This window comes from Micromys minutus (genome assembly GCF_963924665.1).
Source record: "Micromys minutus genome assembly, chromosome: 17".
Classification (NCBI taxonomy): Eukaryota; Metazoa; Chordata; class Mammalia; order Rodentia; family Muridae; genus Micromys; species Micromys minutus.
The window spans coordinates 45666851-45688233 of NC_137952.1; the positions used below are offsets into that span (position 1 = coordinate 45666851).

At 40.2% G+C, this 21383-nt stretch overlaps 1 protein-coding gene across 4 annotated transcripts in view; it reads right to left on the reverse strand.

Moving 5' to 3' along the window:
- TASP1 (taspase 1) overlaps positions 1–21383 on the reverse strand; it is a gene marked incomplete at its 5' end in the record, with an annotated part of 179767 nt that overhangs the window by 149804 nt on the left and 8580 nt on the right. For all 4 annotated transcript variants that reach the window (XR_013975383.1, XM_080931146.1, XM_080931145.1 and 1 more), the window contains one exon: positions 17880–17948. Coding sequence is in view for 3 of the 4 variants with exons in the window: in XM_080931146.1 (XP_080787272.1) it covers positions 17880–17948 (69 nt within the window). The remainder of the gene's footprint in view (positions 1–17879; positions 17949–21383) is intronic.

A 21383-nucleotide genomic window follows, 5' to 3' on the forward strand; every position in this document is an offset into this window, starting at 1 on the left:
TATGCTGTCATTCAGCTCTGTTGGTTGTAGCCCTGAAAAGAGTATACTCCATTTTGGCCAGACCTCCATTTTCTCTTCATAAAGAGAAGTTATAATAATCAGAATATATACAGCTTTTCTAAAACTTTGATCAGAAAAGAAAAATGTGACAGGTCACTGGGAGCAGAGAATAGCTGCAGGAACGCTCTCCATCCTAAGTGGAAGGGAGAGGCCACCCAGAACTCTCGAGATACAAGCAGCAGTACTGCCTGGGAGTGCACACTTCAGGCCCAAGGAACTTCAGGACTGGGCTCTGCCATCGGAACTCACAACCTACCCTAAGAGAGGAACACCAAAATCAAACTCCCTCTGGAGACCGTGGGCCCAGAGAACCACAAAAGAGACAAGCTCCAGAAAGAAACAACAAGATCACCTAGAATCACCTATATCAAGATGGCAAGAGGCAAGCGCAAGACTGTAAGAAACAAAAACCAAGACAACCTGGCAACATCACAACCTAGTTCCCCCACCACCGCAAATAGTGGATATCCCAACAAACCAGAAAAACAAGATTTAGACTTAAAATCATACTTCACAAAGATTATGAAGCTCTTTGAGAACCGCATAAATAACACACTTAAAGACGTAGAGAAAAACCAGGAGAAGACACTCAAACAAGTTGAAGCCCTTAAAGAGAAAACACAAAAAACACAAAGATCACTTAAAGAGCTACAGGAAAGCACAAACAACCAGGTGAAGGAATGAAAAACAGAAATAGAAACAAGAAATCACAAAAGGAGACATCCCTGATGTTGGAAAACGTAGGAAAGACATCAGGAGTGATGCTAGCATCACCAAGAGAATACAAGAGATAGAGAAAAGAATCTCAGGGGCCCAAGATACCATAGAAATCATTGACACAACAGTCAAGAGAAAATGCAAAAATCAAAAAGATCCTACACAAAAACATCCAGGAAAGCCAGGACACAATGAAAAGACCACCTAAGGATAACAGGTGTAGAAGAGGGAGAAAAGTATCAACTGAAAAGCAGAGTAAATATCTTCAACAAAATTATAGAAGAAAACTTCCCTAACCTAAAAAAAGAGATGACCACCAACATACAAGAAGCCTACAGAACCCCAAATAGACTGGACCAGAAAATTCTTCCTGACACATAATAGTCAAAACTTTTGGTATTTTATAAAAGTTTAGGTCTCATGCTTTGGGTAACTGGATTCGTGCCTCAGAAGGGAGATCGTATGGGACTGTCTGATAGTTCTCAGAGAAACTGAAGTCTCAGTTTGGCCCCTTCCTGGTTTCTGTTTCTTGTGAGACATAATCACTTGTTCTAACATACCTTCCCACTATCTGTCATTCACCATGAAGTCTTGAGAGGAATTCAGCCAATGAAGGCAACTAACATACCACTGAACTTGCGAATTGCTGAGTTCAATACTTTCTCTAAAAGGTTTAGTTTCTGCTATTACAATGACAAAGGGCTAATTCAGTAGACAGCTCAAAGGCCTGCTAATGTACCCACTCTGAATATCAATCACAGTTAGCAGACCTGAGACTTGCCCTCCACCCTCTCTTTAGTTTGCCAATTTACTACTTACTTCTCTGAATATCCTTTAGGATATGAGGTAGACTTAAGTTGGCCAATTTGCTTAATTCTAAATAAGCATTCAGTGAAAATACAACAAAACTTTTACTTTCAGTAAATTTTATTTAATTGTGTTAGCCTTTCTCTGCAGTATAAATAATTGAGAAGGTAGGGAATGATGAAAATCACAAAAGAAATATGACATTTAAATTTAAATTAACATTAAAATTATATTAACATTCCCATAAATGTTAATATAAACTGAACCCAAAAGCCAGATTTTCAGAACAGAGACTAATTAAGGAGTAGGAATATAGTTCAGTGATAGATAGAGCCCTTCCCTACCATACACCTTGGGCTTAATGCCCAGAACCATGAAAAAAAATTTGAACAGAAGAAAGCAGTAAAGAACTGGGACTAATCACTCCTTTTTAATATCAAGGACGACAGGAAACAAAGTCAGACACCGAATAGCTGTGCTTGCACCTTAAATCATTTCAGGGATGCAGCATGCCGCCCACATACTGCAGAGGACAACTGGGCATTGTGAACATGCTTGTACATCAAAACCAGCTGATATCTGCAAATGCACACTCGGGTACCTGACACAAGCAGGCAGGTGGATTTCACCACAGGAGTGGAGAGGACACTGGAGGTGTCCCTGTTGTAAGATAGTCTTGAATACTCAGATATACACCAACATTTCATCCAAAAAACTAGCCAATTAGACATAATGAACACACTTTACTGAGATGCATACCGGGTGTGTTTGAAATCTGAGCAAACTATTACAGATTTAAAGAGAGGAAAGTTCAAGAATTAATGAACTTTAATAAGATACCACAGTTAGTCAGAAAACATGTTTATTAGACCCAATTAAAGTTCTTTTCATTCATTAATACTAAACAACATGATATACTCTGAAAAAAGATTTAATTATCTAAAAGGGTCTTAAGGAAATAAGAAAACTTTCCATTTTCATCCCATAACAACAGAATATTCCTTCTTTTTTGGCGCTCTCTCTTGCCTCCCTTCCTCAGGACATATTTGCAGATGCTCTGGCTGCTCTACAGGCATGCTCAGAGTTCTGGCTGTGGTTGATCAAAGTTGGAATGCCTTAGGAAATTACTCAACTAGACAGCCCGGAATTGTATCCTGCCAAATAGTGTTGGACTAAACATGTGTTAAAGCAGCATCTTATACATCCTTGCTGTGAGCTGAGAGAACACTCACTGGCATCACACTATGAATGCTAAGGGTTAGTATTAGTGACAGTTCATTTGTTAAAATGGTTCAATTATAAAAAAAGACAATGTATTTTTTTTTCTGGAGAAAAAATAGCTCATGTACTAAAAAAAACTATTATGATCCTAAAAACTATGTAAGATCATTTGAAAATATCAGAAATTTGAAATAAGTGATTTTATTTGTTCATTGAAGCATTTGTTAATCTGGCATGGCCTGTCAAAAATCTAATCATACTTTCAAATATTTTAACAAAAAACATTATACTTTCTCTTTATTAATCTACCTAATTATCAAATAAACATAATATAATTATATAGAAAATGACATCATAGCAGTTTTTCCACATAGCAGTTTTTTAACTGGTAGCCACAGAATTATAGTACAAAGAATTGCTTGTCAAACATAACAGAAATCTGCACGCTAAAACACTGGCTTCATGACTTGCACATATGAAACAGTTTTAAAGTGTTTTAGTTGGATTCATTATGCTGTGCAGGAGGAAGTTAGCACACAGTACCTGAAACTGTTCTTTCCATATGAGCTACAATAAAAAGACAAATGCTCTTTCTCCAGCACGGCCAGAGTTGGCAGCTGCCGACCATTCCCTTCAGCCTAAGTCATTATGTCTGTTCACCATGCTGACAACTATGTGAAAATATCACTCAGATACAATATACCAGATCATGGAATTATAGTATTAACATCATCCTTCTTTCATGACATAATGGAGGGGGGCGGTAATTACAAGCTTTTAAGTCTCTACTAACCATATTTCTTTGTATAAAAAGATTTCTAGAGGCTGAAGAAATGGCTCTGCAGTGATGAGCACTGACCGCTCGTCCAGAGGTCCTGCCTTCAATTCCCAACATCATGGTGGTTCACAACCATCTGTAATGGAATCTGATGTCCTCTTCTGGTGTGTGTAAAGACAGAACACTAGTGTATATAAAATAATATTAAAAAGATTTGTAGCCTACTAAAAAATTGTGTTGTTCTCTTCAGATATGCCAAAAGACAGAAGTATAAATGAGTTTCCTACTCAGAATTTTATAAGCTTAGTGCATTTTATAGTGTTGATGGTCTGTCCTAAGATATACAGATACTATGGAGTGTTGAGAAATGTATTGATCATTCAAGAGCTGAGAAGATATGAAGTGAAAATTATTGCTAATAATACTCTTTAACAATAGAAATTAGCAAAGAACTTAGTAGGAAATTTTTAACAGAATTTTACATAATCTTAAAGCAAGATTTGTATAATATTGTAAAGATCCTTAAAAAGCTTATGGCACATTTCTTCTACATTCTTTTCCAGATTCTGAGTTAAACTAAATTTAAAAGACAAACACAAACTTTTTTTTTTGAGACAGGGTCTCACTATGCGTTTCTGGCTGTCCTAGAATTCACTATGCAGACCAAACTAGCTTAAAACTCGCAGAGCTCAGCCTGCCTCTGCCTCCCAAGTGAGGGGATTAGTGTGCGCCACTAGAGCAGGCTACAGTGTGTCTGTCTGTTTTGCACACACAAATAAACTTAAAATCAAAGGGCAGTCTTCTGGGACTGAGGAGATAGATGGCTCAAGTGGTAAAGTGCTTGCTGCCCAAGCCTTAAGACCAGAGTTCAGGTCTTCAGCAGCCACATAAAAACACCAGGTGTGGATGCTGGAGAGAGGGTGTGCAATACTCTCCCAGAGGACCTGAGTTCAACTACCAGAAACCACATTAGGCCGGTCACAACCATGGGCACCTGCAGACATGAACTTGCAAACACATACACTTAATTAAAGTAAATCTTTAAAGCAAAACAACGCCATATGTGGCATAAACTTCCAACACTTGCCTGTAACCGTGGCACTGAGAGGCTGAGACCCTTATCTTCAGTGAGCCAAAGTGAGAAACCTTGTCTCAAAAACTAAGATGAAGAACACTAGAGGAGAACACCTCAGGCTGCATCATGACCTTCACATATATGTACAAGCATGTACTCAGTATGTGCCTGTGTGCTCGCTCGCTCATGTGTGCTCACTTAAATGAGCGAGCTCTCTCTCCTGGGACTGAGGATCGAGAGTCTAGTGTAATGAGGGCACTGCAGGTGACAGCACTTGCCCACACCTGATAGCCTGAGTTCAATCGCAGAACCCTGTATGGAGTATACCAATTCACAAAAGTTGTTCTAGTAGGGAATTTTCTTGATTGATGGTTGGTGTGAGAGAGCCAGATCACTGTGGACAACGCTACCCCTGGGCTGGTGGTTTTGGCTGCAACAGTCTATGGGAAGCAAGCCAGGAAGCATCACTCCACCGTCGTCTGCTTCCAGGTTCTGTCCTGTTTGAGTTCTTGCCCTGACTTCCTTTCAATGATGGACTGGGATATAGAACTGTATGCTGAAATAAACCCTTTCTGCTCCAAGTGGCTATTGGGCACAGTATTTTATCACAGCAATAGAAATCCTACTTAAACCAAGAACTGGTACCAGAAGTAGCATATTGCTGTGATAAACTTGACCATATTTAAAGAAGAAAAGTAGAAGGATTTTGGAACTTTAGACTGGGGAAATCACTGAGTGTTCTGAGCTTCCTGGGCTGCTGTGGGAATCTGGAAGATAAGAATGTTACCTGAGGACCCAGCTATGCCACCCCTGGGCATATACCCAAAAGATGCTCCAACATATAACAAGGACACATGTTCTAGTTCATAGCAGCCTTATTTATAATAGTCAGAAGCTGGAAGGAACGCAGGTGTTCTTCAACAGAGGAATGAATAGAGAAAATGTGGTACATTTACACAATGGAGTACTACTCAGCTATTAAAAGCAATGACTTCATCAAATTCTTAGGCAAACAGATCTAGAAAATATCATCCTAAGTGAGGTAACCCAGTCACAAAAGAATACACAAGGTATGCTCTCACTGATAAGTGGATATTAGCTCAAAAGCTCGGGACACCAAAGATATAATTTACAGACCATATGAAGGTCAAGAAGAAGAAAGACCAAAAAGAAAGAAGACCAAAATGTAGATGCTTCAGTCCTTCTTAGAAGGGAGAACCAAATACTCAAGGGAGGAACTACAGCATCAAAGCGTGGAACAGGGACTGAAGGAAAGGTCGTCCAGAGACTGCCCCACCTGGGGATCCATCCCATATGCAAACACAAAACCCAGACAATATTGCTGATGCAAAGAAGTGCTTGCTGACAGGAACCTGATATAGTTGTCTCCTGAGAGGCTCTGCCAGAGCCTAACTGATACAGTTAAGATACTTGCAGCTAGCCATCAGACTGAGCACAGAGACCCCAATAGAGGAGTTAGAGAAAGGACTGAAGGAGCTGAAGGGGTTTGCAACCTCACAGGAAGAACAACAATATCAACCAACCAGACCCCACAGAGCTCCCAGGGATTAAACCACCAACCAAAAAGTACACATGGAGGGACCCATGGCTTCAGCCACATACGTAACAAAGGATGGCATTGTCTGGCATCAATAGGAGGAGAAGCCCTTGGTCCTATGAAGGCTTGTTCCCCCAGTGTAGGGGAATGCCAGGGTGTTGAGGTGGGAGTGGGTGGGCGGGAGGGGAAGCATCCTCATAGAAGCAGGGGAGGGGTAATAGGAGAGGGGGGAACTGGGAAAGAGGATAACATTTGAAATGTAAAATACTTAAAATATCCAATAAAAAAAGACAAAAGAAAGAAAGAAAGAATGCTGAGAGTATTGCAGACAACTGGAGCGTGGCTTATCAAGTTTCAGAGAGAAGTTTTAAAAAGCAGCATAAAGACTATATTAGGAATTGTTGGAATTGTGAGTTTTAGAAGAGTCTGTGGTTCTAATTGGCTGGAGGTAAAATATCAGCTATCATTATAAAAAGACTTGAACCTCTAAAATAAAATCTTTGCTTCACTGAGGCAACTGGCACTGCTCAGCTAGGGATGGAGTTGTCTTAAGAGGCCAGCATCACTGAGGTGAAACCTTTGGAAGTATTTCCACAGAGTCAGCACATAGAAGCTGTGGTCCAGCAGGGGCTAAGGCTGTAGTTTATTCTGGAAGCTGAACTTGATAATGTGTAAGAGTTTCTAAATTGGTACTGGTTTTAAAGGCATAAAGAACAGCTGGGGTTAGCACTGTACAGGAGGGAAACGATCTTCAATGAGGCCATTGGTGAAGACACAGACTCAGATGAGGTAGAAAGAAAGCTAAGGACTGAAGGGCTCGTGGGAGGCTTGATACCTGTGGCACGGTCAGAGTCCCTGAAGAGAGCCCAGGAGAGGGTATTGGTGAACATGTACCCTAGTTTAGATAGCAGAGCATTTTGAAAACTGCCGTAGTGTGTGACCACCACCAAGGACAGCAGCAGCTCTGAAGTTTAGCCTAGGAGACCAGCTCTGAGTGCACATGGCAGAGCTAGAGAAACAAAGCCCACTGCAGCCCAGAGGCTCGGGAGTGGGTCCCAGAAGGCTGGCGGTGAGGGTTCTACTGTTGGACTGTGTTTTACTTTGATTGCATTGTGCTCTGATTTCTCCCTTTTGGAGTAAGAAGAGTATTTAGCTTGTTTTTTTTTTGTTTTGTTTTGTTTTTTTGTTTTGTTTTTTGGGGTTTTTTTTGTTTTTTTTGTTTTGTTTTGTTTTGTTTTTTGTTTTTTTATAGATTAAGAGACTTGGGAATTTTACAGAGACTTTGGATATTTAAAAAAACAAAGTTGAATTTTAAAAGAGACTTAGAATGTTTTAAAGAGACTGTACTTTTTAAACTGTTTGAGTTTTGAAAATGGTAGGGCTTTTAAACCTTAGAATGTTTATACTGTAATACTAATGTGACATCCTATAGTATCAAGTTATGGCTTGATAAAAGGTGTGTTTGTGTGCTATGTTGGAAATAGATCAACTGTTGTGGTTTTTTAGCAACTTGACTAAGATAGAGTTATTAGGAAGAAGTGACCTCAATATAGAAAATGTCCAGACTGGTCCATGGGCAAGTCTCAGGGCATTTCCTTGACTGATGACTATGGGAAGGCCAGCTCGGTGTGGGCAATGCTACCCCTGGCTGGTGGTTTAGATGCTCTAAGAAGGCAGGCTGAGCAAGTCATATGGTGAAAAAAAGAGCATTCTTCCATGGCTTCCAAGTTAGCTCCTGCCTCTAGGTTCCTGTGGCCCTGTGTGAGTTACTGCCTATGTGAGTGACTTTCCTCGGTGATTAGCTGTTTTATAAAACTGAAGGCTAAAATAAATCCCTTCCCCCTCAAGTTGCTGCCAGGGTGTTTTATCACAGCAAAAAGAAAGCCTAACTTAGCCATAGTTTTAATACCCAGCACATCCCTCCCCACCTGAAAAAAAGAAAAGAAAGGTAGTTTGCAAATAAATAGTCTATGTTACACAGAAATGAAACTTGTGGATGTTTTTGCTGATATCCTTTGCTAACAAAAAAAAAAAAAAGAAAAATTGTAAAAGTATGAAATTGATGTTTGAAATGATAATCAAGTAACTATAAATATAGATATGATTCAAAAATGAGAAAACTGTAGTTCTCGGAGCCAATAAATCTAATTATATCTATGAAGACAGAACTACAACATATTTTATATTCAAAGATAGAGTAAATTACTTTCACATAGTTAAAACACAGAAACACCACCTTGACAGTAACAGAGTCCAGAGCTTCACACATGAAGTTATGTGCACCTCAGGAACTGGTAAATATAATCTTAGAACACGTGCCCTGACAGACTCAGTCAAGAGGAAATATCTGATTGGATCCACAAAGCTCATGAAGCAATGGCTGGAAAAGGCTGAAGAAATTCTTCATATTCCCATCAGTAAAAAGTAAAGCATGACATGGTCTGTAGTTAAGTGTTTTCACGTGGACTGTGACACAGAGTAAGTTAAAGCTAAAATCTAATAAAAGACTTTGTTTTCTTTTTATTCTAAAAGACAAAAACGAAAAACAAAATAAAACAAAAACAAACAAACAAAAACATTGCTTTTCCACTAAGCAGACTATTAGGATCTTGGAAAAAGAACAAATGAACCTACCTAGTGTGTAAGCGCAGCAACTTTACAAGTTGGTCCTCAGTACTAAAGGCAAGAATCAACATTATACTCAAAAAGGTGCTTTAAAAGAATGCAACTTACTTGTACCATCCCAGGCTACCTGGGCTCTGTCTGGTGCTTCTTTGTGTGACATGGCCACCCAGCCTGTCTTCTAATTAATCAATGCTCTGGCAGCAGAGCAAGCAAACAAGGTGTCTCCCGTCTGGGTACAGCTCCTGAGGACACATTCCCTTGGCAGGAGATGGAAATTCTTGGGAGAGGTGATTCCCTCTGCTCTTCACAAGAAGAACATAGAGACTTGGCTGGATGCAACTCCATGAAGTGTAACTGTGTGTATACACCTCAAAAAATAAAACAAAAAACTGTAGAGAAACATAAAGACTCCATAAACAGATAGACACAGAAATAATGAAGCACCATTGGAAACGCTGCTAGAGAGACAGGCACAATCGTGACTCTGAATTGGAGATAACAACTATCTTAAAAGCAAAGAATGTCTCAAGTTAAAACCAAAATTCCATGCAATGAATATATTACAAACACTGTGAGAAGAAAAAAAAAAGAAATCTTTTGTTTTATGTAAATCTTTTACATAAATACAAAGCAAGATTTCCCTCTCCCTCATTACACAGAATAAAAGACATCATCAGCAAAAGAGAGAGCTGGGACTCAGAAGGGCAGGGTGTGCATGCATCAGCCACACTACAGCTACTGGGTGCACATATGTACGACCTACGAGCCACAAGATGGTCCCAGTATGTCCAGACCCTGTGGGGAAAGGGAAGAGAAGAGGACAGGGAACTGCCCGACACAGACAACAGGACAACTGGAAAACTCTCAAATAAATGGACCTTTATTTGAGTTTTACTTCTCAAAAAATTCCAAGATGTTCAGTTTATTTTGTACAAGGAACTGAGGGCTGGAGAGATGGCTCAACAGTACAAAGCCTGAAACAAGCAGGCATGGTGGCACACACCTTCAACCCTAGCATTCAAAATGGCAGGTGGATATCTGAGGTCAAGGCCAGAGTTCCAGGACAGCCAGGACTACACTGTCCAACCCTGGGAAGGGGAGGGAGAAGAAGGGGTCAGGCAGGCGGGGGAGGAGCAGCAGCAACAGAAGCAAACAAGCTAACTAGCTGGTTCCCAGCACCAGTGTCAGATAACTCCAAGGGATCTGACGCTTCTGGCTTCCAGACACCTGCCCTTGCATGCATATAATACATGGATACACACATAATAAAAAAAAGTCATAATAAAGTAAATGTCTTTTAAATTAAAAATAAAGCCTAAAGTGATGCATAGAACAGGTGATGGTGAACATCTGATCCCAGAGGAGCCCCTCAAGCAAACTAGCCATGATACATGAATGCATCTGCCCTCCGTAATGTGTTCTTCCAGCCAGGTATGCCATATGTTAGCCACACCATCCTCATGACCAGCACACATTTCAAGCACCAGTAGGTTTCAGGTATTTTATTTCTCCAGTGTCTATAGCACACAGGCAATTTCAATCAGAAATGTTCAATGCGGGGAAAGAAGTGCAGGCAACCCTTGCAGGTGAGCATATGACTGAAGTGGGCTCTCCTACAACACACTACTTAAGGTTACTGGTTTCTGGACATCCTAAAGTGCATGCAGTGGATTCCTGGCACCAGAGGATATAGACACACGAATGTATTACAGCATTAATTATACTAATATAAATATGTAGTGATGCAAATATCTACTTTCTTTATCTCAAAATACCAGCCATCTGGACAAGAAATTATGTCATAAAGGACTTCAAGTTTATAGCAAGCGATCTGCTAGATTAAAGGCACAGTACCAAAGATCTGCCCATAAAGAACGTAGACCAGTGCCTCTCAACATTCCTAGTGCTGGGACCCCCACACACACAACCATAAAATTATTTTTTGTTGTTACTTCCTAAGTGCAATTTTGCTACTGTGATTAATCGTAACATAAATCTCTTGAGTCTCCGCTGTAAAAGGGTCATGACCTACGTAGGGCAAGAGCCGCTGACTTAAACAGTCCCACACTTGAATAAGCCCTTGCCTTACTACTGGTAACTTCTAGAGATGAAACAAGTCGGCCAAAACCAGTCACAAAATTGAAACAGCACACGCTGGAGTTTTTCGTATTGTTTGGCTTTCTTAGTTGATTGGTCAGTTTAGTTTCTGGTTTATCTGTATGGCTGAGATCAAGCTCAGGACCTAATGCACATTAAATATGTGTCCATGCATTGATTAATATTCCCAGCCAAAGAGAACACTTTAAACATACATAATTTACCTTTTGTTATATGAAATTTAGGTTAGTCCTGTAAATATGTTTTGTTTTTCAGGAAATTCTTGACTGTCCTAGAACTCACTGTGTAGGCAAAGCTGACCTAGAAATACAAAGATCCACCTGCCTCTGCCTCTCAAATACTGGGATTAAAGGTGTATACCACTACTGCCTGGCTAATTTTTGTTTTTTAATTAATATATAATTATATCATTTTCTCCTTCCCTTTCCTTCCTCCAACTCCTTTCAAGTCTACCTTCCTTCTCAAACTCAGTCTCTTTTTGTTGTTGTTATTGCTAAACATACATAAAAGAATGAATATGTGACTATGGCTCACTGAGTCCTTTTGGGGTTCCCTGTATGTGTATGATGCCAGGGCTGACCATTCGGCACTGGATAACCCATTGGCTCATCCCTAGGAAGACTAGTTCTGCCACTCTCAGCTCTCCCAGCTCAACTGTAGCCCTTGGTCTAGGGGTGGGGCCCTGCTTAGCCCTGTTCTAATGCACAGAACTCTACCTGCCATAGTAACCATTTTCAAAATAGACTGACTAAAATTCCCTACAGGTTCCAACAGGATGAAAATCTGTCAGATTCATGTCTTTCTTCATACAAGAAAGTTAACCACTCATAGGTCACCCATTACTCCTTAATCCTTTTTATACCAGGTCCTGGTAATTCTGTAGAAAAAAGCCTCCATGAAAATAGAATGGCAACGTTCCATGCATAGTTCATCTTCACTCAAAATCTATGTAACATGCCTTTTTACTTTAGGAATGATCCTAAGAAAGTAGTTAGCTATGAATCACTCAGAATTCTAACTTCCTCAAAGAAAAAAATACTAACAGGGGCTACGCCATGTAAAACGTGTAAATGTGTCTTGCATTTGTTACCAAAACAAATTCTAATCTCCTGAACCAAAGCAAATCCAAAGCATCCTAGAAGAACAACTCATATGCAATGTATATGCCCAGACAAGAATACTAGTTGGTTCCCAATATTACCTTCTCTGTTGAAAAGGAATCAGAGTTATAATACCAAATAAACAGAATTCACTTTCTCATTTGCTCTAAGATAATCTGTAAAAGCTATAAAACAAGACCAAATAAATTCATCAATCTCCAACCTACGATATATGAAGTGACCAGGCAGGATGGCTGCCCCATATCATGTTACTAGCATGAAGGCACACCACCTCCTGTATCCAAGAGTACAACACCTGTATTCAGATTGGATAAATCATCTATTTCTAAGGAAATCTGGAAAGTTGTGAGTCTAGGTGGATCCTGCTAGCTTTGTGTGCATAAGAACAAAATATAGTGTAACTCCTCACAAACAACCAGAGTCAAATACAGCACACACCCACACATAACTCACATATACACACACACACAAAATAGCACATATACATCAAAATAGGTGGGGGCTTCTTGAGAGGGATTCAGAGGAGAGTGAGAGAGTGAAGAGTTTAAAATAACCAAAATTCAGCATACACGTGTATGAAACTGTCAGGGAATAGGTTTTCTAAATGAAGAAATGGGAAGAGATAAAACTGACACAGCTCTGGTTTGGTATTCGAGGCCTCTATTTTTTGTACACCTCCACTGTTGTAATAATTCACTTGGCAGCCCAGCTCACTTACCTGCCAGTGTTGTACACACATCTCTCCAAACAACCTAGCAACCACAGAACTCCTTACCCTTGTGTCAGGGTACACTACTCCGATTTCTAAGGAATAGTATTTGTTTCCCTAGCCCTAGTAACCAACAAAGTTGAACAATTTCTACTGAAATATAATCCCAACATATTCAAGTCTGAAGAACAGAAGGGCCAAGAGGTGAATGAATGAGAAGAGAGGCAACAATCACTGAGTCTTCATTAACACTCTCTCACATCTGTGCCTACGGGTACACACAGACTAAAGTTAAGTTAAGTGCATTATGGGAAGGAATGTAGACAATTGAAAAATAATTATAAAGCCTAAGCTACCAAGCTAAATAGATAACCACCTAAACTGTGCCCCTTAGTGACCAGCTACTCACTTTTCACACCCATAAAGAGACCCAATGCTATAACCTGGAGCCCTTGAGTATCTTTACTCACATGACCCCCATCAACATTGACAGTGTACCTCTCTCTTTAATCCAAATAAAATTATCTTGCTTCTTTTGCATATCTGTCGGTCTTTATCCTCAATTTTTATATAGCAATCCAAGAACCCGGGAGCACAAGGTCCAAACCCAACCACAGTATATATCATACAAATACCACAGTAAAACCCACTTTGTGTGCTAACAAGTGCACACAAGGACTTAAAAGAAGAACCAAGCACAGGGCTACAGGCCTGTAGTCCCAGTCCTTGGGAAGTAAAAATAAAATCAAGAGTTCAAAACCTGCAGTGACTATTTAGCAAGTTTGAAGCCAGCCAGTGTTGCACTAGATCCTATCTCAAAAAGAAAAGAAAGAAAAGAAAGCACAGAGTGAATGCCAAGGTCAGGAAGGTGTGTGTGAAAAGTCCTTGGGGTCACCTTGTCTCTCCCTCCTCTACAGTAGAAGCAGATGCTGATACACTAGTAAAAAACATTCACTGTCTGGGAAAACGCAGTGGTCACACTTTATTCAACACAAGGCTAGACAGGCTTTCTAGCAAATGAGAAGCATTGAGCCATTTTGTTTCAGTCGCTCCAGTCTGTATAGGACAGTGTTCAAGGAACTCACACTCACCTAGTATCTGGCAAAGAAAAACCGTAACACTCAGGATTACATACAAAGACCATGTATCCAAAAGAAAAAAACAAATATACATATATAGGCACATGAAGACACCCTCTGGAGTGAGTCAGGCTTGACGCTACATATCTGTAATTGCAGTATTTGGACGTCTGAAATAGGAGGATCACAAATTCAAGGACAGCCTGAACTACTAAAGAAAGACAGTATCTCCTCTCATCACCCCAAAGAATGCATCTTCTAAAGCCCAAAGTTTAGGGCACACGTAGGACAAGACTTAACTGAAGAGGTTGACTAAATTTAAAGGTAAATGATACTCTCCAATATACAATAAGTCAGATTTTCTGTTTTCCTCTTTCTAATAACTCGGAATTAATAATATTCATCTAAGCAAAGAAAATTTAAGAATCTAATTTTCTAATGTCTTTCCATTAACCCAAACTATTATAATAATTCTTCAACTGAACTTCACATGAAAACGAACCATGGGTTTAATGTAATATATTTCAAACACTAAGGAGACAAGAGCCGCAGAGGACAGTAAAGGCCATGGCCACATCATTCTTCAGGAACAGGAGACCTCAAGTCCAGTCACAGTCCATCATGGGGGAGGAACTTAAGGCCGGAACTGAAGCAGAGGCCATAAAGGACCTTAGGAAGAGCCCATAAAGGCTTGCTCCCTCTGGACTGGCTCATTCTACTTTTATCTACGGCGCAGGCCCACCTGCTCGGAGATGGTACCACACAAAATGGGCTGGGCTTTCCTACATCAACCAGCAATTAAAAGTCTTAAAGACATGCCACCTGATAGAAGCTATTCCTCAAGTGATGTGCCCCCCTGACCAAGTGTGTCATGACAACCAGGACTGCCATCACACAAACTACAATCACAGTACTCAAGAATCAGAGAAAGGAAGACTATGAACGGGCAAAACACTTATACAAACAAATGACTCTTAAAACTTTTTTAAAAAGCAAAATTATAAATTAAACCTGCTCCCAAGTGACTCCTGAGTTTTGCTGTTCTCAGGTCTGTTGTTGAGATACAGTCTCATGTAGTCCTGGCTAGCTTCAAATGTATCCAGCCTCAACTATTTGAATTACAGGTGTACAGAACCCTGAGGCCCCACTAAGCACCATTCAGGAGGAACGACAAATGGCTTTAGAACTCATAGAATGAGGTCCCCAGGTTACCACTACCATATGGGTGAGCCTCAGTGTGGCACAGCCCAGAGGACCACATGTCCTGAGGACTTCATGCTGTTACAGAGCTCTGCCCTGCTTGCTGCCCTCACATCCCTCTTAATCTCAGAATTACATGAAAGCTCTAAGAGGGCTTCCAGTCCCTCACTGGGCAGTGCCTCTGGCATTCCCAGCACTAATGCTTGGTCTCTTTCAGGCATTGCTACTGGAGCAGATTAATGATTCTGTCACCACCCTAGGGAAGAACTTAGAGATGGAGATTGTCACCAATGACCAACACCCTTAGAAAACATTTGGAAAAATAAAGTTGTTAGTGAAGCTAGATTGAGATGTTTTTACTACTGGCTCTGATGTAGGAAATCTTAGGGAACAAGTTGAAGTGCAGGAAGACTCACTCTTACTAGTTAAGCCAGAACAAGAGCAATGGTAGCACCAGCTGCCGTGACTCTCACTGAGGCTGCACTGGTGAGGACTGAGTTCCTATTCCCACTGTTGCCCTCAGCGTCCTGATATGATTTAGTAAGAATTGCTGATGAGTAGATATGCAGTTCTGAGGCAAATTGCTGTCTGCCAGTAAGAGAAACTGAGAAAACTGCCTTGCTTGCTTATACTTTGCTAATCTATAACAAGTTAGTTACAAATGTACATAGGTTCTTGGGAATAATTTGTTGTCTTTACCTGTACTATATAATGTTATTTCTTATAAAGATATTGGGGGACCACACTATTTTTTTCATGGTCATTCACTAGAAGGAAACTAAAATGTAATCGCATTGTAATATTATACTGCTTGAAAGATTTTGCTGGGATATATAAGCTATGGAAGGAAAGATAGTGTGGAAGATTGGAACACTGTTCCTTCCACCCGTCAACTATATGTACGCATGTATATATGTTAAATTTGTCTGGGTGTGTGTTGAAACTTGCTCCATCCACCAATTGTGTGTATTTATATCTACATATATATGTGTGTAAAATGTTTGGAGCCTGTTATTGGAGCTTTACCCTAATCATTCTATGTGTGAATGTGTATATGTCTGTTTGTAGGTATATATGCACACATGTATGTGTGTGTATGTACATATATATATATATATATAAATATATATATGTCTGTGTGTGTATAGTTATTGGACTCTGGGGCTGGAGAGATGGCTCAGTGGTTAAGAGCACTGACTACTTTTCCAGAGGTCCTGAGTTTAAATCCCAGCAACCACATGGTGGCTCACAACCATGTGTAATGAGATCTGATGCCCTCTTCTGGTGTGTCTGAAGACAGCTACAGTGTACTTATGTATAACAAATAAATAAATATTTAAAAAAAGTTATTTGACTCTGTCTCTCTCTCTCTCTCTCTCTCTCTCTCTCTCTCTCTCTCTCTCTCTCTGTGTGTGTGTGTGTGTGTGTATGAGTGAAAGAGAAACAGATGAGCATTAGTTGTGTTGAAGTTTGGCTCCCGAAACACCAGATGTTGGGATGGTGATGGCAGTCATAGCCGCATGTCTTCAGGTGTCTTAGAGCCTACCTGTTGCTCTAATACTGCCTGTTGACTTGGTTCTATCTGTAACAGAATAAAATAACTCCTGCTTACAGGGTGATGAAGCTTGCTATCTGCCAGCATCTAGAGTACCGAATAGACTATAGTGAAAGCACCTCATCACTGTAGCAGCTCTTATGATGAGCTGTGCAAGAGTTAATGACAAGTTCACAGTGTCAAGGCTTTAGATGTATATAAAGAAGATAAACAATGTGAGAAGAAGGCTGATGTGCTCACGGCCAGACCTTCCTTCGTTCAAAATACACAGTATGGTCCCTTTTGTAGAAGGTGATGCTGAAATTATCATTTATGGACTCAGTGTAGGTTTGGGGATAAAGCTTAAGGAGTAATGCAGACATATGCTATTATCACACACACACACACACACACACACACACACACACACACACACACACACACACACACACACTTCCCAACTGCCTCACTGTGTCAATATGAAGTTAGATATGTTAGAAAGATAAGTTAAAATCTACAAAGTGCAGCTCTACGGGTAAATCAGTAGATATGCACAAAACAGGGCTAGAACTTTCATTCGCATTTGACTTGGGCCCTGAGGTGACGGCCTCCCACCCTTTACCTCACCCAGCACTGCTCACCCCCATGTCTTCACGTTGCTCCCCAGAAAGTCTTCACATCCAGTAAAATAACCATCTCTAGTAATCTTGTCAGTTTACTAATCAGTCCTCTCCACACTCCAGTATTCGCAAAGGCCTCAAACTCATCTACACTCCAGAGTTACAGAAACTGAGAGTCCCTCACTATAGACTACCGAGAGCCTCTCGCCCAACTCAACTCCTCAGCGCCCACTGTAAACTTGGAACTGTCCTGAAAATCCACTGGAACAAGGGTGACTTCACAAAACACAACATCTGTGATAAAAACTGTCTTCCCACTTTAGACACTTCTAGAAAGCTGGAATCGTATTTGTTAAAGATATATCTCATTTTACAGGTGTCAACTTCGAAAAGTGTCCTACTGGAAATACCTATCACCAATAAATTTATAACCAGGAATCCTATAAAAACAAGAGGAAGAAAGAATCAACCAACTATTTTATTGCTCAGGAATGTCTTCAATGAAAGCAAAATCTTTTACATAGCTTTGCTAATGTTAGTGAGAAACACTGGTTGCGTGACTTATGGCTGACTAGCTCACCATCTTACTGCCATTTAAAAATAAGGAATATAAACGCACAAGTAAGTTATGTAAAATATAAAAGAGAAAAGAAATACCTCAAGTTCCACCAGAGCAGCAGTCACTGCATCTGTCGCAAGAGCGCCAGCCTGTAGCTTCTCAATTGCCTGTGAAACCAAGAGGAGACAGTATTCACCATAAAATCAGCTTCCCAAACAGACCATAAACTTTGCAAAGGTGTCAGCATTTCCACTCCACGCTGACACTGTGCCAAGAGGTTGCTGGGACATTGGGCTTGACTTCTGGCTGCATGTGGCCCGTACAAATTTCTCAGATTTAAGCCAAGTAATGTTTATCACTCAGACTAGTTATCATCCTTAATATTACCCAAATCAAAACCACCACTAAAAGTTAGCCACCAAATTCTAGGTACAAGGAGTATAGCTAGTGAAAGAGCTTTACTCTCCACAGAGCATTCAAAATGTTATGGTCTGACCTGCCCCACCCACCCCAGCATGGCTGTAGCCATTGTGTTTCATGCCCACCAGCTATTTCATAGTTACTGTAACATGCCTGCTAGTCACTGACACAGAAAAATGACTTGACTCAGAGTAGGGCTATGGTGACCACATCCTGTTATGTTCTGTATGTTCTGAAGTTTCTTAATCTTAAGAAATTTCACAAAGACTCAATAGGACACATCAAATTAAAGCTCAATATGAACTGTTATTTCTAAATGGCTTGAGTCAGAGCTGACCACCAGACAGCACTTCCCTAGTCTGACGGATATCACAATGTGGGTTCAATAAACCATCCCTGTCTGACTGAGAAGGGTGTTCATGTGGTTTTTGGAGTGAATCACAGACCACAACATTTGGTGCACTGGCCTAGAAGCTCCCTGCCCTCAATCACCCCTCAGTTAGTGACAGTGAACACTCCTAAGCCCTCCAAAAGGAGGGGAGGTTTTTTTTTTTTTTTGGTTTGGTTTGGTTTTTCTTTAGTCTTGTTTGTGGTACGTTCTGGAGACCCAAGATATAAAAACTAGGTGTAGTGTTTCATTAAGTCTGAAGGTGCTTCAACTTTTCTTGATTAGGTGGTTGGGATGCAATCCAACCCTTTGAAATTGAACATGGTTGGAGGGTGCTGTATTGAAACTCAGCTTTGTTTTCTGTCTTCCAGTTTCATTTTGGTTTTTGTGCCTCTCTCCTCTATCTGTAACTCCTTCACTATGGGAAATCTGGGTCCCTTTCCACTCCTCCCCAACTCTGCTGATTGTCCTTAGAGGAAGAATCTGTCTATGTTTGTAGTTTTGTTGCTTGATTGTTGCTGTGTTTCATATGCAAAGGAAAAATGGTTAAAACTTCACCTGCTGACCATTTTCCCCTTGACTTAGCTTTCACTCATTTCAAGGACTTTAAGGAAAAAGCAGCCTGCATTGGGATGACGGAAACTGATCAACTGTCCTGGGAGCTTGTCTGCACAAAATGTTCTTAAAAGGATAGCAGCTTTTCAACTTCTCTGGTAAGAACACTGACAGCTATGAGAATTGGGTTCAGCAGGTGGCAAGGTGCTCCGCCCTTGAAATCACACCTCCTACAAGTAAGAAAAATTTTGTCTTGTCTATTCTAAGTATGTAACTGTGTAAGGCCACTCCAAGTTTGTTTCTGTCTGATTTTAATATGTATGTTTACTATGTCCTGCATATCTTGCTTATAAATTAACTGGCTTATAAGTTATTGGGTATGGTTAAAAAAAATTCTGTAACATCCTTAAGAAAAGATAGCTTAGAACTGGTAACTCAGGGTGGGAGCCATTCTGGGCAATGACACATGTTATGAGCCAACCCAGGCCTCTAAAGATACTTTTAAATTGGGATGATATTTTTCTGGAGTTCCTGACCTGAGGATCCACCCCATATGCAGCCACCAAACCCAAGCATTACTGCTGATACAAAGAAGTGCTTATGGCAGGAGCCAGATATGAATACCTCATTAGAGGCTCTGCTAGAGTCATACTGATACAGTTGAGCATGCTTGCAGCTAACCACTGGACTGAACACGGGGACCCCAATGAAAAGGCCAGAGAAGGAGCTGAAAGGGTTTGCAACCTCATGGGAAGAACATTATCAACCAACCAAACCCTCCAGAACTCCCATGAACTAAAACACCAACCATTGAGCACACATGGAGAGACCCATGGCTCCAGTTGCATATGTAGCAGAGGACAGCATTGTCTGGTATCAATGGAAGAAGAGGCATTTGGTCCAGTGAAGATGCATTTTCCCACTGTAGGGGAATGCCAAGGTGCTGAGGTGGAGAAGGTGATTGGGAGAGTTAGCACCTTCATGTAAACAAGTGGAGGGAGGGGGGGATGGGAGCAAGGGGGAAAGGGGAGAACATTTGAAATGTAAATACAGAGAATATCAAATAAAATAATTGTAAAAAAGAGATAAGATTTAAAACAATGTTTCTTTAATGAGGTATTAAAGCTGCAGCTGTGTTCTTATACACAAATTTCTCCTACTGGTGACCAGACTTTGTAACGACAAAATGATGAACTTGATATTGATTTTAGGAACACTGGATTATTTAAACTTTTTTTAAAAATTGAAAACTGGTTTTGTCTTCTAAGGATTTACTCTATTACCTCACTCTTTAAAAAGATAATCTATTCTGATATTATAAAAGGAACTTTTAAATTACAATCAAATATATAAAACCATAGAATATTTTAAGATTTGTTAAATATTTTATTGGAGTGTCTTTATTAATAGATAATAGTTACAACAAAGGAGGAAATGCTAACGACAATAATAATAATGACGATGCAAACTACAATGGCTTTAGAAATTATAATAGACACAGCAACCTAACTATGGGCCCATGAAGGGAGGCAATTGTGACAGAGGTTCAGGCAGTGCCTACGGTCATAACTTTGGAGCTGATTATAGAAATAGTGAATATAGTAGCAGAAGATTTTAAAATAAAACACAAACAGGCTACGATTCTGGGCAGGACAGAGAACAACAGTCAGGAAAGCTGTGGGTTACTTTGAGACAGTCATCCCAAATGCATTAGAGGAACTGTAAAGGTCTGCCACAGAAGAAACAAGGATCCAGTCAAAAAAGTCACTGCAACTTAAGCAAGAAACCCTTCTTTTTAATGACTATCATAGCCGCAGTTTGTAAAAACTATTGATTACTGCAATGATGTCAATTAGATAAACATTCCTGAGGGTTTTTTTTAATCTGTTATCGCTTTGGTTTTTCTTTTCATTACATCAAATATTTTGCTCTGTAAATTACAGTAATGATACCAGGAATAAAAAAACAAACTAAGGAATTTGTTAATTTCAATTTTTTTAGAGGTTTGAAATGTCAAAAGGGTAAGAATCACTGACCTGCAATCCAGCCCCCATGCCTTCCACTTGCCCTGAGCTCCAGCACCATGCTCCTTCCAGCCAACTAGCTGAGCCTAGCCAAGAGGACAGGAGCCCTCTCAACCAAGGCCTCTGCCATTTTACCAACTTGTTAACCTTTTCCTGTCCTGACACTGGCTTCAATTAATACTAATCATACAGGAAACTGTTATGTTCTATAATTA